Source organism: Lagenorhynchus albirostris, chromosome 5, assembly GCF_949774975.1.
Source record: "Lagenorhynchus albirostris chromosome 5, mLagAlb1.1, whole genome shotgun sequence".
NCBI lineage: Eukaryota > Metazoa > Chordata > Mammalia > Artiodactyla > Delphinidae > Lagenorhynchus > Lagenorhynchus albirostris.
This window is the reverse complement of record NC_083099.1, coordinates 52,022,057-52,038,176: the sequence shown is the minus strand read 5'-3', so window position 1 is coordinate 52,038,176 and position 16,120 is coordinate 52,022,057. Positions and strand designations below refer to the sequence as shown.

General features: G+C 37.2%; 1 protein-coding gene across 13 annotated transcripts in view; it reads right to left on the bottom strand.

Moving 5' to 3' along the window:
• ECT2 (epithelial cell transforming 2) overlaps nt 1-13,081 on the bottom strand; it is a 62,028-nt gene extending 48,947 nt beyond the window's left edge. For 3 of the 13 annotated variants that reach the window (XM_060150008.1, XM_060150014.1, XM_060150019.1), the window contains exons 1-12: nt 12,993-13,081; nt 9,255-9,406; nt 8,772-8,851; nt 8,567-8,659; nt 6,863-7,045; nt 5,288-5,377; nt 4,329-4,436; nt 3,297-3,370; nt 2,455-2,585; nt 2,199-2,314; nt 2,036-2,098; nt 509-731 (exon numbers count right to left, since the gene is read on the bottom strand). In XM_060150008.1, the coding sequence (XP_060005991.1) occupies nt 509-731; nt 2,036-2,098; nt 2,199-2,314; nt 2,455-2,585; nt 3,297-3,370; nt 4,329-4,436; nt 5,288-5,377; nt 6,863-7,045; nt 8,567-8,659; nt 8,772-8,851; nt 9,255-9,384 (1,291 nt within the window). In that variant the 5' untranslated portion in view covers nt 9,385-9,406; nt 12,993-13,081. Of the gene's footprint in view, nt 1-508; nt 732-2,035; nt 2,099-2,198; nt 2,315-2,454; nt 2,586-3,296; nt 3,371-4,328; nt 4,437-5,287; nt 5,378-6,862; nt 7,046-8,566; nt 8,660-8,771; nt 8,852-9,254; nt 9,407-12,992 lie in introns of those variants that run through there. The other 10 variants (XM_060150013.1, XM_060150015.1, XM_060150012.1 and 7 more) reach the window with 9 other exon arrangements.
• Nucleotides 13,082-16,120: the final 3,039 nt, after the last annotated feature.

Genomic DNA, 16,120 nt, shown 5'->3' with positions numbered 1-16,120 from the left:
TTTCATGTGCCTTTTCTCCTCAGACAGAACAAAGGTCATTAAAAACAGAGCCTTTCTGGGACTTCCCTGGTGGCTCAGTGGTTAAGAATCCGCCTGCCAATGCAGGGGAGACAGGTTCGAGCCCTGGTCCGGGAAGATCCCACATGCCGTGGAGCAACTAAGCCTGCGCGCCACAACTACTGACCCTGCGCTCTACAGCCCGAGAGCCACAACTACTGAGCCTGCGTGCCACAAGTACTGAAGCCCGCGTGCCTAGAGCCTGTGCTCCGCGACAAGAGAAGCCACCGCAAGGAGAAGCCCGCACACCGAAACGAAGAGTAGCCCCCGCTCGCCGCAACTAAAGAAAGCCCGCGTGCAGCAACGAAGACCCAATGCAGCCAAAAATAAATTAATTAAGGTAAAACAAAGAGCCTTTCATATTCACTGTAGTAGGGATTTATCTATCTATATTCTAATAATTATTCTATTCCACTAAATTTAAACATCAATTTTTTAAAATGTGAATTACCTCCGTAGTTAATGCTAGATTCTGGTGTGTTGGAGATATCTAGGAGTGACCCTATAGAAAGGGAATGTTCAGCTGACGGGCGCTTACGGGGAGGGAAAGGTGACATGTCTGTCTCTCTTGAAAGCTGAGCAAGTGTCTCTTTTAAACGACGTCTTTTGCGATTGCTGTTTGGGGTATTTAGAGAAAGCAGTGATACTGATTTCTTGAGCTCAGGTGTATTAGCCTGCAATCAAAAGCACAAAAGCTCAATTTTACTTCAGTGGTTCTTTACTGAGACAGGAACAAAAGAAAAATATATTTACGAGTCTGACAAAATCGGGGTTTTGCACAAGAACTGTACATCTATATACTCTTCCATGTAATTCAGAAGCTTCATGAAACATAATAATCAAAGGAGCATTGTAATTATCTAACCCTTAACACCTAATGCTTTTTCTCCATAGCACTATTACTATTACATATTCATCTGTAAGCTTCTTTATTGTCTACTCCCCATTAGGCCATAAACTCCAGGAAGACAGAGACCATTCATATTTCATTCACCATATCTCTGGCATTTAGCACAATGCTTGGACATAGTGCTCTCCAATATTTGTCGAATACCACTTGATTTTAGGAGTTCTCTTCTGAAATCTAAGGCATATTTTTTAAACTTTATGTCAGGAACCTTACATTGAGAATAAAAGAGTCCAAAGAGAACACAACAGAGTACATATTTAGATTTTATAGAAACACAATAAATCCACACCTTCGCTTTCAAATATTCCATTCAAAATTATTAAATCTCGAACTGAAGTAAATTTTCCTTAAAGCCTGCTTCTATACCTTTATGTCACATTTTGGTGAATGATACTACTTTTCACCAAGATCCAGCAGCAAGGCTGGATTTTTCCTTGCCTATATTCCTTCTACTGCAGTCATGTTTAAAATGCCATCTCTCCCCTTAATATTCTTCAGTGGTTCCAATACGTACAGGACAAATCCAAACCCTTTAACATATTAAAAACTTGATTCTGCCTATCTAGTCAGCTTTATCTGTTGGCCTTCTTTCCCACACTCTTTTCCAAAGCCATACTAAACTACTTGCTATTTTAATGTACTTTCAAGTTTTCATTCCCTCTCCCACCTGCTATCTAACATGAATGTCCTTACCAAGTTAGCCTAGGAAGCTGGCTCATATTTATTTGCTCTTTCAATTGCGCCTGAGTCTCTCAGAGTGAAGCTAGTTAGAATACATACATTACTCAATTAGAGCACATTTCTGCACGTCTCTCTTTCCTTTAAGGTTCTAAGTTTTTGAAGATAGGGATGTTACTGTTCATGATGGTATTACCAAGAATTTGCACAGAATGAAAATCTACATAGACTATTACTCAATATCCAACTGTTTAATTATTCTGAAACCCCTAAATATGACAAAAAAGATGACCTGTGTGCTAATTATACTATGCTTTTTTGGGATAAAAAAGTGTCATCTTTATACAATCAAATTCACAGAATAAATGACAAAAGGGACAAAAAGCATACCTTTTCATATAAATACATAGTTTCTCCAGCTCGGGCATCCATCTGAATGCTTCCCCAGAACCACTAGGGGAAAGAACATTTTAATTAAGAATTTATCTCATCAGATAAGCTATCAATATTACCAATGTTTTTTAAAAACCAATCTCATTCTAGAATTACTTGCCTCTTGCTTGACAACATAAAGTTTCTTTGAAGGTTCAAATGGAAGTTCTTTTACTATATTTTCTTCAACTATAAGGTGAGTGCATCTTTCATCTCCAACAGGTAAACAGTTTCCTCCTAAAGAGGAAAGCATACAAGCATACATAAGCCCAACTATTTAGCCCCAGGCCCAAATTTTTAAAGAGGCATATTCACCTCCTGATCAGCAGGAGTAAGCAATAAAATACATATAACTTCTAAATTATGCTAAATTCTACCTTGCATTTCAGTCATTTCTTCCATATTGGTTTTCTCTTCATCTGAAAATCCCAGGAAACTTAAAATGCAATCTTGAAATGGAGGAACTTTAAATTCATTTCTAAATTCATCAAATGATGCACAGAAATCCCTAAAAACAAAACACACTCTTCTAAAACCAGCTTAACTGAAATTCAATAAGTTAGGCAGATTAATTTATAAATCTACGGTAATTCTCAAGGTTTTAGCATAACTTATTTACTGAAAATATTTTACATTTGGTCCTGAAATGTTCATAAAAACCTCAGTTAAAAAAAAAATTGACGTGTCCTCAGTCATCCCAGAAGTAACATCTCACAAAGTTTAATCACGGGTAATCTTTACAAGATGCAAATCTCTGCTCTGTACATGAAATTTTATATGCATTCCAGGAGTTCTATAGTTTCATAAAATCTTAAGTAATAACGAAGTACAATAGCAAGGAATTATGAGACTGTAAAGCTTAACAAGGTTACGAAATGCAATCACCACTTAAAACGTAACCAGACAAACAGAAAATAAGAAAAAATATGGCACATCCCAAACATCCAGATGCATTAAGCTATTACCTGATAATTTTAGAATGTTCTTAATGGTTATTAAATTATTTCACAAAGTGAAGTTCAAAGACATCATAGATGTCTTGCCATTTTCAATTTTTTATAAACAAAACTTTGCTCCTCCTAGACTTTATTCCCTAAGCTTCACAAAGACTGACTTAATTTTTTATATACTAATCTATGAATTTTGGGCATGTGGGTTTATCTTCATGACACAACATGACTGATTCACATAATTAACCACTGAATTTCTAAACACTTACTGTTCATTCCGCCTTTCCCAAGCTTTATATATCCATTCTGGTTTCATAATTGGAGTACCCAGGCTCACAGCTATCTAAAAACATAAACATGTTTATCATTACTTATATGGTGAATTTTTACCTTAAGTAACTGCATTCATGCAAGTTATAAGCAATTATATACATACATTTTGCAGTCTTAGATCATTGTTCATCTGCTTTGTAACAAAATATAAAGAAAAATTAACAGAAAAAACTATCTTTCCATCATACAATTTAGGTTAAAATAACTTTGAAACAAGTTCCATGATGTCCAAACTGTTTCACTGTATTTTAAATAAATACATCTGTGAAGTTAATTAAGTTCATCTTTATTACATTTCTATTTCTCTTTGTGTTTACCTCCTTGGAAGTACTAACCCCCAAGACAGCAGTAAGAGTAAGAGACAATTTCCGATTAAGTCATTAAAACCTTAGATATGAATTGTAAGTATACCTCCCAGGAATTCAACAATACCCTAAAATTACCATTTGCTACATAAATACACTGATGGAGGGTGGGAACAAAGTGATAAACTCTTCCTAACATATTCAAGTGCAATCTTAAACTAAGACTTTAATCCCAATGAAAGTATTTTCTCCCATTCTTTTATAATTTTCACAAGTTAAATCTTGGAACCATTTTATAAGAACAAAGTTTTGCTCTTAGATAAGAGAGAAATATCTGCCCTCATGACCTTCTGACTTCCTTATTCACCACTGCTCATAGTAATCTTTGCTAATATTATTCATCTGCCTAAACTATTATCCACCTACCAACCTCCACAATCCCCATCATCTTTTAAGACCTAACTCAAGTTCCACTGCCTCCTTCAAACCTCAGGGGCCACACTCCTATGATTTAAAATTTTTACTAAATGTTCCTATAGCAAAAATTGAATTTCTGATCCTCAATAAATTATGGGGGAAATAGACAGGATAAGAGCACTACTGTTAAATCCATCCTCAAACAGTGCTATATTGAAACATACAAAAATACCGAAGTTTACATACCCTGAATTTTTCTCCTTGTGTACAATTTGCCACCAAATGTGTAACTTTTGAATTAAAGTCTTTTCGAATAACTCCACCCATGTGATGAACCAATGTCACCAATCTGACCTCAAAAGAAAATGTAAACATTGACTTTATCATTAATTTGAACAAAATTTGAAACTATGTTTATAATTCATTTAGCATTTACTGAATACTTTCTATTTATAAGGTACATATGTGAATTTTTATAAAAATAAATTTTATGTCAAAAAAATTAAAGGTTCATTTGCCTTATTGGCACAGGCAAAATTATACAGAGATAAGCTAGTAAAGATGATCACACAAAACTAAGTTAATTAACAACTGGCTTTCACACAAGTAAGAAAGTAAATATATTACTTTTTGGAGGGGGGTGAAGTAGAAAAGAATAGCATTATTGCTTTGCCAAGCAAAGGGGGATATATCGGGCTCATGCCTGGAAAAACTGTGTGTCCCAGTACATTATTTTTTTAAAACCAGGTTGCCATCACACCAAGATTCTTCCCACAAAATTAGAGTAATACCCCATTAGCTCCAACATAAAAAATTTTATGGGTCAAAGAAAGAAGTTTCTATGAATTCTCTAGAGCAATGAGAATGCTTTAAGGCTGGACCTGCACAACAAAAAATCACAATGCGTAAACAAAAACTTCAAATAATGTGGCTGATGTGATACTTAACAAAAAGACAGTTTAAACAGATTAGACAGTCATGAAATTTTTCTAATTCACATACCAGCTATCCTAGATGAAATATGTTTCTTTACAAGGCTCTTCCGAGTATTTCTTCACAAAGTTTAAGACCTAGTATATTCATAGTAATTTCTCCTTCAATGTTTTAAAAATAAAACCATGATATAGCTACCAAAAAAAAAAGCTAATTTAAATTTATTTTGCTAGAAAAAATATTCTTTGAATAGAATGTTTTAAAATACTTACTAGTTCTTCTTTCTTCCTAAATCCAGTAAAACATAGTACTAGATTCATCATGCTTGTACAATAGAGTGGGCGACATGAAAATGGCAAAGGCTGAAGGATACAACAATTTTAAATCTGTGAGCTTCTTTACAGTAAAAATAGAACACATCTTTCGCAAGCTAAACGTATTTCCCTCTCTTGCCAATTAACTTTCCAAATCCAAAGATATACTTCCATCTTTCAATATGCAACAAATAGCAAAAACCCAGTTTCACAATAAAAATTTCCCATGATTCCCGTATCGTATTTGATACACATCATCTAGACACACTTTACTACTGGCAAGTAAAACATAAATATTCATACCCAAACCTTTATTTCCAAAATGTACTTTGACACAGATGAAGTATTATAAGGAAAGATTTCCATACGTTACTGTAAATGCTTCAAATTAAAGTTAAAAGAAGTCAAAAATAGTTTCTAATAAATACTAATAATACATACACTTGAACCAAATATGATTCCAATTTTTGAGCTAAAAAATGGAGATAATAAATAATTTAACAAATTGTTTTATCTATCTATCTATACATGAAAGAGAATGGTTAAAAATATATATTTAATTTCCACTATTATACAGGAATGTTCTTTTCCATAATTGTGGCCTTTAAAAAGTTTATGTGGTTTCTGAAAGCAACACTTCTGAATCAAAGCAGAGAATTAAAGATTATCATGTGCTCATTACTAGTATCTATAACAAAAGAAGCACAAAGACCCAAGCAATTTAAAGTTAAGGCAAGCTTAAGAATGCCAAAACTGAGCAATAAAAACCAAAGAATAGGTATTAACTCTACTACAACTCTTACATTGAAATGCTATTTAAAAACAAAAAGCTAAAGTAGGACTTCCCTGGTGGTGCAGTGGTTAAGAATCTGCCAGCCAATGCAGGGGACATGGGTTCAAGCCCTGGTCTGGGAAGAGCCCACATGCCACAGAGCAACTAAGCCCGTGCGCCACAACTACTGAGCCTGCGCTCTAGAGCCAGCGAGCCACAACTACTGAGCCCACGTGCCACAACTACTGAAGCCCGCGTGCCTAGAGCCTGTGCTCCGCAACAAGAGGAGCCACCACAATGAGAAGCCCGCGCGCCGCAACGAAGAGTAAGGCCCCTCTCGCCGCAAATAGAGAAAGCCTGCACGCAGCAACGAAGACCCAACACAGTCATAAATAAATGAATGAATGAATGAATAAATAAATAAATAGCTAAAGTAATTTCCCTAATTTTAAATCATGCAGAAACTGATAAAAATGGAATTGTGGTACCAGTTGCGTGAAGGAAAATTAAAGTTTATGTATATGTACACATCTTTAGAACTCAAGTTTAAGCAAACTACTACTTCCCAAGATACTGCAGGTATTGAGACTAAATATATGTAAATAATATTGTTTAGAATTAAAGGACTATATTAGAGTAGCCACTACTATTCCTATCCTAAATATTCACATTCTCAACAATTAATGAAATTTTTCCGCATAAAAATTCTTTAATAAAAATTTAACCTTGAGAAGTTATAATAAGCGTATATTCTTTCTTACCTCTCCTTTTTGTGCATAGTTTAATACAACTGGTGGTCCAATAACTCTACAGTCAGTCTTGTATAACTCATTAAAGACAGAATCCTGGAAGTCCGTGACTATGAATACATTTTCAAATTCTGGAGAATCCAAACTTTTAAATTCTTCAACTGATTCCATCTTCACAAATGGCACTTTAATTTCCTTGATTTTTTTCACGGAGTTATTAGAAATAAAATATTATAAAATTAATTCATGTGTCTCTCTAAATAAGACCTAAAAATCAATTCAATATCAACATTTTTGTATTTGTAGAAGTTTAAAATCATACAATAAGCATTATACTTAATAGTGAACAGTCATATTTCTTTACTTATGTTTTTATATAAACGTATCTCCATCCATATTAAGATCTTAAATTTTGAAGATTATTATAAAGGTAGTCATTATAAAGCATCTAGTATGCATACAAAATAAAGATGATGAATTTTTTAAGTACACGTAGTTATAGTAAGATGCATTAGAAAGATATCCACTACTGCTCTTTATTCTGATCAAGAAAATGATGCCACGCATATAGTTCTTCCTGCACAAACTGTTTTCAGAAAAATAGAAAAAATACTATGACATGCAACATCTACAAAAAGGATGGAGTTAACTTAATGATTTCAGTATATACAAGGGAAGTAAGAGAAATATATGAAATATGTAGGCAGTTGCAGCATGGCAAACACAGGATATAAAAAGGCAAGTTAGTGTTTAACACTTTATACTGTAGATCTATGAAAAAGAATGAAGATATTTCGGTATCTATATGCCTCCCGTTTTTAAAGAACAGAACCATTTAAAAGAAAATTCAAATGGGTCAGTAAATTATTTGGGATTTATTTGCTAGGCTGACGTGTAGGGCTGAATTGTGTATATCCAAAACTCATGCTGAGGTCCTATAGGGATACCTTAGAATGTGACTATCTGGAGATATGGCCTTTCAACATGTAATTAAGGTTAAATGAAGTCACAAGGGTGGATCCTAGTCAGATTGGATTAGTGGTGGATTGGTGTCCTTATAAGAGGGGGAAATTTGGACACATGAAAGAGCAGAGATGTGCATGCACAGAAGGCTGTGTGAAGATATATGAAGAAGGTGGCAGCCATCTACAAACCAAGGAGAGAGGCCTCAAGAGAAATCAAACCTGCTGACACCTTGATCTTGGACTTTTAGTCTCCAGGAAAGTGAGAAAATAAGTTTCTGTTGTTTAAGTTGCCCAGTCTGTGGTATTTTGACATGGAGGCCCTCACAATCTAGTATAACTGGTATAGAGTTAGATATATTTCACATGCTGAGGTAAATTCCCTGATGACTGTCAATTATTGTGATTTGTAATTCTGGAAATAAAGCAAGAATTTAGAATAAATATAAAATTATTGAGAAAAAAGAAGCTAAAGAGTTTAAAGTGTCATCTTCATAAATACATAAATGGAATGTCATTTAAATCTAACAATGCCAAATTACTTTATAAGGATTTCATTATTTATGAAACATTATATTTTTGGGTTTCAGAAACACCCAAATTTTAAAATAAATGTAATAGTTTCTATTAATCTAGCTTCAGAGTGCTCAGAGTATAACTTGTTTCTAATTTAGGTCCAATCACCATGAGTGGACTCTACAAATACAATCAAAGGAAGTGCAGCATGCCACATGCAATGAAATGCTTGACCTACCATATTAACAATACTTTTTATTAATTTTTCATCCGATTTTCCAGGACAACTTTCTTTTATCTTTATAACAGGGACTTCCATTATTTTAATAGTCTGTGGAAAAGAGACTTAAGTATGAGGTTAAGAAAACTATAAATTTATTTATACACAGATGGAAGAAAAATATTTAAAAAACCCCAAAAATCTAAAAACTAAATTCCCATACCTTTAAGGCTTTTATAAGTTCTTCTTGTTTTCCAGCTTCTTGAACCAATATTATTCTTGTTTCAATCTGAGGCATTTCTTCTATTAAAATTAAAAATGTTTAAGTAAAACATTTTTATTCACTAACATCAAAATCAACAGCACATGCAACTTTAGGAAAGATCCATTTATACAGTGAAAAAGGAAGAACTGGCTCTTCTCCTGACCAGTCATAACTGACTATATTCTAGCTAACAATGTTGCAGCTAGACTGCCCTCACATACGGAAAAAGCAATATCCAACAAGATGCTTTCACCTTCAAATTTGGGAAGCATTTATCCAAACAATAATAAAAACTCTAGTGTAAAGAGTTTCTGTTAAATTTTTACTGAATACCTGTAGCCTAGCTTAACAGTTTTACAGTTAAATCATAAGAAAGTTACTAGTCAGTAAGTTTAGGATTAAAATAGTGATTTGATATTTTAAAGCAGATAACATGTTTACCTTCAACATATGAAGTAGATCCAGTAAATAAGTTTTCCTTAGAAGTTTCAGTAACTTTAGAATCAAAAATGGAAGAGTCTGCCAAGCTTGTACTCCCAGTAGTGGATGTTAATGCACTATTTTCAGCCATTATTTGTACTCTTCTGCAATGGCTGAAAAAAACAAAATTTGAATAAAATTACATGAAGCAAACAATTACTGGGCAAAAACAAGCATTATACCTAGAACTTATAAAAAGTATCACTACCCTTTTTTTTTTTAATACTGAACCAAACAAAGTCACTCAACTTCTCTGAGCCTCAGTTTGCTCTTCTGTAAAATAAAGACACTAATAACTGACTCACAGTGATACAGTAAAAATAACAATGTACCAAAAGTACTCAGATATTACCTGACAGTCAAAAAGTACTCACAAAGGTACTCATAAATACTATGCTACCTCTCCACTCCATACCTTTGCCCTCAACCAAACTATTTCTCTTCCTGTATTCATTTATAATACCATCATCCCCCAAATAATCCCAGTCAAAAACACGATCCAGTCATACTCTTTCATCTGCCTCATTCGCCCTGCCCCAAAGCATCTCTGTATCTCTGGGACCCAGCCCCCCTTTCTGTGGCCAATGCCACAGTGGCCACTTGGTCAAATACAACAGTTCCAAACAACTTTATCACCAGTTTCTTCAGCGGTCACTTTCCACATGGTTTTCAGGGTATGCTCCTAAAAACAAATGTGACCATATTATTTCGCTACTTATAACTTCCATGAGCACTGCTCCCTATCCGATCAAGTTCAAATTCACCATCCACTTTACTTTAGTCCTAGCCTACCTATTTAGCCTCATCTCCTGTATTTCCCCCAGTGCACATCGACTGTACGCTCCAGCCACAAAGCATTTCCCAGCATTTTTCAAATACAGATCATAATTTACTCCACACCTACTTGTATTTAATAGTGCTCAATTCTCCACCTATCATGTCTTTCAACCCCTGACCCACCACTCTTGACTTATCCTCTGTAGATTCCTCCAAACCTCTCATGTATAACTGGACTCCTCCCTTACTTGTATTTTTATATTACTTTACAAATGTCTAAAAGATTTCACGAGACAATTAACACGTCAATAAGACTCTGGACTATGAAAGAAAATCTTTGTTTTTAAATTTCCAGGACTTAAAGAGTTGAAAAGTTAAGCAAGCAGGGAATAAAGAAAAAGTTGAATAGATCTTCATCAATTTAAATTGGGGTTTTTACATAAGTTTATTACCTTGAAGTAAATTTCCAGAATATTGGGCAAATATAAAGAGGAAGCCCAATCTTATCTGGAGGTCTATGCCTGATCTCTTTCCTACTTTTTCAGAATAATAAAATATACAAATAACTTCCACCAGATTTTTAGCAAAGTAATAGTTTCAGGTATCATTAGCAGCATTTCGGCATGGTGATGTCAAATAGTGTGAATATGTACATACTAATAACAACAGACCTAAGCGCAATTATTAGGTGCACACTTCAAAGACAAGCAACTCAGCTTCCTGTCTCAGCTCTGCACTTAGTAGGTTAAGCCTCAGCTTCCACATCAGGAAAAGAAATAAGAGCACAACTCAAATCCAATTGTGATAAAAACTGAATAGATGATGTCTCTAAATGAGTGACGATTATTCATTCTCATATATACTCACAATGTGGACATTTCTCATTGTCTTACCAAACATCCACGGCAATCATTATTCTAAGGCTCTCCAAAGGAGTGCTCCAATAGTTGTTAATAAGAGCCTTTACTTGGAATCAATGATAAATTCTATCCAGCCCTTATTTTTTTGTTAAGTCTCACACTTAAATGTTTCCGGTGAAAAAGAAAGGCTCTATCTAAACAGGCTTTCATTTAAAGTCCCCTTAAAAGAATGTTAAAAAGAAAAACCGGGGCTTCCCTGGTGGCGCAGTGGTTGAGAGTCTGCCTGCTAATGCAGGGGACACGGGTTCAGGCCCTGGTCTGGGAGGATCCCGCGTGCCGCGGAGCGACTGGGCCCATGAGCCACAACTACTGAGCCTGCGCGTCTGGAGCCTGTGCTCCGCAAGGGGAGAGACCGCGATAGTGAGAGGCCCGCGCAAGGCGATGAAGAGTGGCCCCCGCTTGCCACAACTAGAGAAAGCCCTCACGCAGAAACGAAGACCCAACACAGCAAAAATAAATTAATTAATATCCTTCTTAAAAAAAAAAGAAAAACCAAGAGATGAATTAACCTGCCTTAAGGAATGTAGGAGGAGGGAGACTTTAATAAATCAAAAACACCGTGAGTTTACATTTTTCACCTATGCCTCTCTGTTTAAAGACCATCAAAACAGGTAGGTGATTGGGACTTCCCTGGTGGTCCAGGGGCTAAGACTCTGCGCTCCCAATGCAGGGGGCCCAGGTTCGATCCCTGGTCAGGGAACTAGATCCCATATGTTGCAGCTAAGAGTTCGCATGCCGCAACTAAAGATCCCATGTGACCCCAACGAAGATCCTGCACAACGAAGATCCTGGGGCAACGAATATCCTGCATGCCACAACTAAGATCCCACGCAGCCAAAAAAAAAAAAGGTAGGTGATTAAAAATTAAAATTGACTGATGACACTGTATGTGATCAATTTACTGCCAAAACAGTTTTAAAATTTAGAAAAAAGCTGCATGCTAAACTCATCACATATCAACAGTCTGATTACAAACTGAAATACACTAATCACTTTTTCACATTTATGTATTCTGTAAGTTTTTATAACAAACACAAAAGGATCAGTGTTCATAAACCCATACAGATTACTTCTCACCTGAGAACATACTCAAGGAGCTTCTAACTAAATACAACTCATGGCTTTTTTCATCACAAAGATAAAATTTGTCATTTAAACAAGTTTTTCTTTTACTTGTATTTTAGGCAATCATCTTTCAGGGTGGAGGAGCTAAACGCCTTCCTGGGTGTGTTGGTGGTGTTACAATAACATTGCTAACATTACATAACACTGTGACTAACAATATTTATTTAACGCTTAATATGCGGCATTATTCTAAACCTTTAGACATTGTTCTAAACCTTTTACTTGTATTCATTTAATCTTTGCAACAATCCTAAGAGGCAGGTACTATTATCATATTCCTCTTACAGGTAAAGAAACCTAGAGCGGAGAGATTAATTCCCCCCAGGTCAGAGTGTTGTTAGTGGCAAAACAAGGGTTCAAATCCGGTCTGATTCCAGAGGCTGCGCTTTTAACCATTAAGCCATACCCGTCTGTACGCGGGGTGGGGCGCTGGAACGAGCTGGCGTTTTATCTTAAATACTAAAAACTAAAGAGAAGACGCCAAGAAGAATCCAAGGGTGAAACCACTAAGTAATCTGAGATAAGCCCCCAAAGGGCGCAGCTGCCGGCCCCCAGAGCCGCAGAGCCCACTGCGGTTTGCCAAGACCCCTTTCCCGACAACTCCCCACTTTGCCCAGAAACTCTTTCGGAAGAAATATTCAACCAGGTGAGCGGTGACGACGCACAGCAGCCAGGCGGACCTCGGGCTCCCACTCCGCATCCCGGCCCCGATGTTGGGAACGCGGCGGTGTGGTTCCCAGAGCCGGGAAGCCAAGGCTGGGAGCTCCGGAATTCGCGGTCACCGGGGCGGGGCCGTGGGACACAAGCAGAGCGGCCCACTGCTCCAGGGACGCCGGCCCTCTCCCACCTCCGCCACCCGCACCCACAGAGCCCTCACCACTCTCAAAAGACGCCCTGGAAGTTCCACCTTTTCAAGAACCGACCCTTCTCACTTTTACCGCCATTCCTCGCCGCCGGCGGCCGCAGCCAATTCAAAAAGTGACCCGCAGAGGGGCGGTGATTGGCCGCCGCTCTCCGCCCACCTCCCCGCAGGTGCCAACCGATTGGTTGTGCGTGTGTTTCAAATAAACCCAACGGCTCCGACGTCAGAACGTCCCGAATTTGTAGAGAAGTGCCCGGATGTTACCAGGAGGTGGTAGTAATGGCTCCTGGGCTTCTGTGGGAGTAGCAGGTGTGTCTGTGACTACCGCTTGTTTACTCAGTAAACATCCCGTTTCCTAAGGAAAGTTTGAGTGGATTCTTCGTCCCCTCGGCTTTTTTTTTTTTTTCCCCGCCACCAAATCCTTTAAACGTAATCAGTGCCTTGACAGATGAATTTTTCTCCAGTGATTCCTGTGAGCTGTAAGATTTTTCTGCCTGAGCTTTAGGAATTTAAAGTTGGGTTAAGGGGTTTGGGGTTTGGTGGTTGTGTTGGCGCGGCGGGGCCCAGGACACGGGAACTCGGAGTCTCTCCAGATGGACTTCAAATCAGCAGCCTCTTATTTAAATCCTGACGTATGTAAAGCACTGTGCTCTGGTCTAGGGAATTTCACGGATGATTAGAATAAATTCTTAGTGTTTCTAAGCCTTTTTAAAAAAATATATAAGCTTGCATTTGAACAAATGTAAAAATATGTCACGAGATTCTAGACTCTTCTGGAGCCAAAGTAAATTGTTAGCTGCTGCACCCGCCCCTCCCCCCTTCCCCGAGGTCTTTTGCTGCTTTCCTCTGAAGTCTAGCCAAGAATTTATCGGTTTTCCTATAATTACGATTGTTATCACGAAAATCTTTTATTTTCTTCGTTTTCTAAATATAATATCCTGTCACACAACCTCTTAAAAAGACACCTCCCGAAGGTGAGTTTTGCATAGTTCCCACCTGATCGCTGGTTTAAATAAAGGAAGAAAGGAGAATCCGCTGATGAAACCTTAAATTTCAACAAGAGGAGGAGAACTTGTACTTTGGAATGGAACACTTCTGAACGTCTCAAACAGGTCGTCAGGATTTGGAATTTTTCCTAACTTTGTCAGGCCACCTTAGAATGCCTGAAAAGTTTGTAATGCATTCCACAAAATGAGTGAACCAGTCTGGTAATTATTGGTTTCCCTGTTAATAATTGAAGAATATTTACAGTCTGCCCTTCATTTAATGCTATGATAACCGTTAGGGAGAAAGCAAAGAAAAACAGTAATTGAAATTTCACTTTGGAATGTGCTTGCATACTTAAACTAGGGTGTGCCCAGCATTCCAAAAGGTCTCCTCACTGAAAATACATTAAGCTAGTGAAGAAAGCAACCTGTTTCCTCTGTGCATTGCTCCCTGTTAAGCTTTGCACCCAAATCTATTGATTGCCTACACAGCATCACCACACAAATTGTATGCTAGCCTAACGAAAGCTATACTTGATTCCTTTTAAGGGTCGTATGGCAGTCTGACTAGCAAATAAATGGGCAATACAGTCTTCTAACATTTCCTAACCACGTGACATCCTTTTCCATTTCCTAGGCAAGTAACCTCAAGCAAATAATTTAACCTCTCTATGCCTCAGTTTGAGTCCTTATAAAAGGGCATGATAATACTTACCTCAGAGTATTGTTGTGAGGATTAAAAGTTAATATATGTAATTAAAACATATTCTAGCATATAATAAACATTCAGTAGATGTTAGCTGTTAATATTACTACTACTTTGCTGCTGTGGCTGCTGCTACTATTACCACTACTGTTACCTCAGCTGAGGCCCTATACTTGCCTGATGGGACTGATGGTCCTCTACACCGCCTTCTCACCCCTGACCACAGGAGCAATGGCAGCAGTGTTTCTGTTCCCTTTGCCCCACCCATCCCCAGCCACAAATCCCGCCACCCACCAGACAAAGCTTGGTGCAGTGAAGACCTCCATTGCATTCTTTTCCTACCAGAGAGAGGACAGTCCTTCTACACCAAACTTAATCTCTCTTCTCTTTTAAGGGAAAGCCTGCAATGCTCAAGATGTCTCCTCTTGTCTAGAAGATACGGCCTTCTTGCTGCTGCCCTTGGCCAGGCTTCTGTCCCCTTCCAAGGCAAGTCCAGCCAAGATTCTTTATGCTAAATGCAAGCCTCTTCCTTCAGGTGCCTTCACTGGAAATGTAGTTATTGAATTCATATGTCAAGGGGACAAAACTGTTTACAGTACAGGATAAATAGATAGATAGATAGATAAATCAATATGAGAAATTCCTTGAAAGAATAAACCATTTAAAAAATTCTTACATGTCATTCACAGCTCCTAAGATGCTGAATGAACAGTTTTCAACAAAAAATACTAAAGGAATTGAACTAAAGTACTTAGTATATTAAAGTACGTGACATATTTTCATCAAACAATATGATAATTTCTGAGGTGGGGAAATGAAATGTGGAAGATAGAACTACTGAGATTCTTCCTTTGGAGGATCAACTTCCCCACCTCCATCTCTGAATTGAGTGACACGCTGGACCATCTTTCCTGACTCTCATCTTAACACTTGTTCCTCTTCCAGTTTATTCCCTCCTCTTTATTTATAGTTCCTTTCTTTCCTTACACCCTCCCCTTTCCATCTCCATCTTCGTTTTCCATATGTACTCCTTCAGGGCAGCAGAGAATGGGGAGTTAGGAAAGTTAGTTTGGGGTTATGGAATATCTTTTTCCACCCTATATCCACCCGCATTCACAAGTATGCACACTGCCCACGCCATCACTCTTCAAATCAGAATGAAGAAGATTTCTCACACTTTTGTAGTTTGTTCTAATCTGCTAATAAGAATTAGTATATCTGAAAAGACTATTAAATTTTTGCAATAAATGGGCAATATTTGTTGTGGTGGATTTTGCTTTTATTACCTAAAGTTGTGATGAAATATAATTTCTAGGTTTTACTTTTTATTTTTTAAAGGAACATTTCTTTCTCTTTTTTTAAATAAATTTATTTACTTATTTTTGTCTGCATTGGGTCTTCATTGCTGCACACAGGGTTCCTCTGGTGTGGCGAGTGAAGGCTACTTTTCT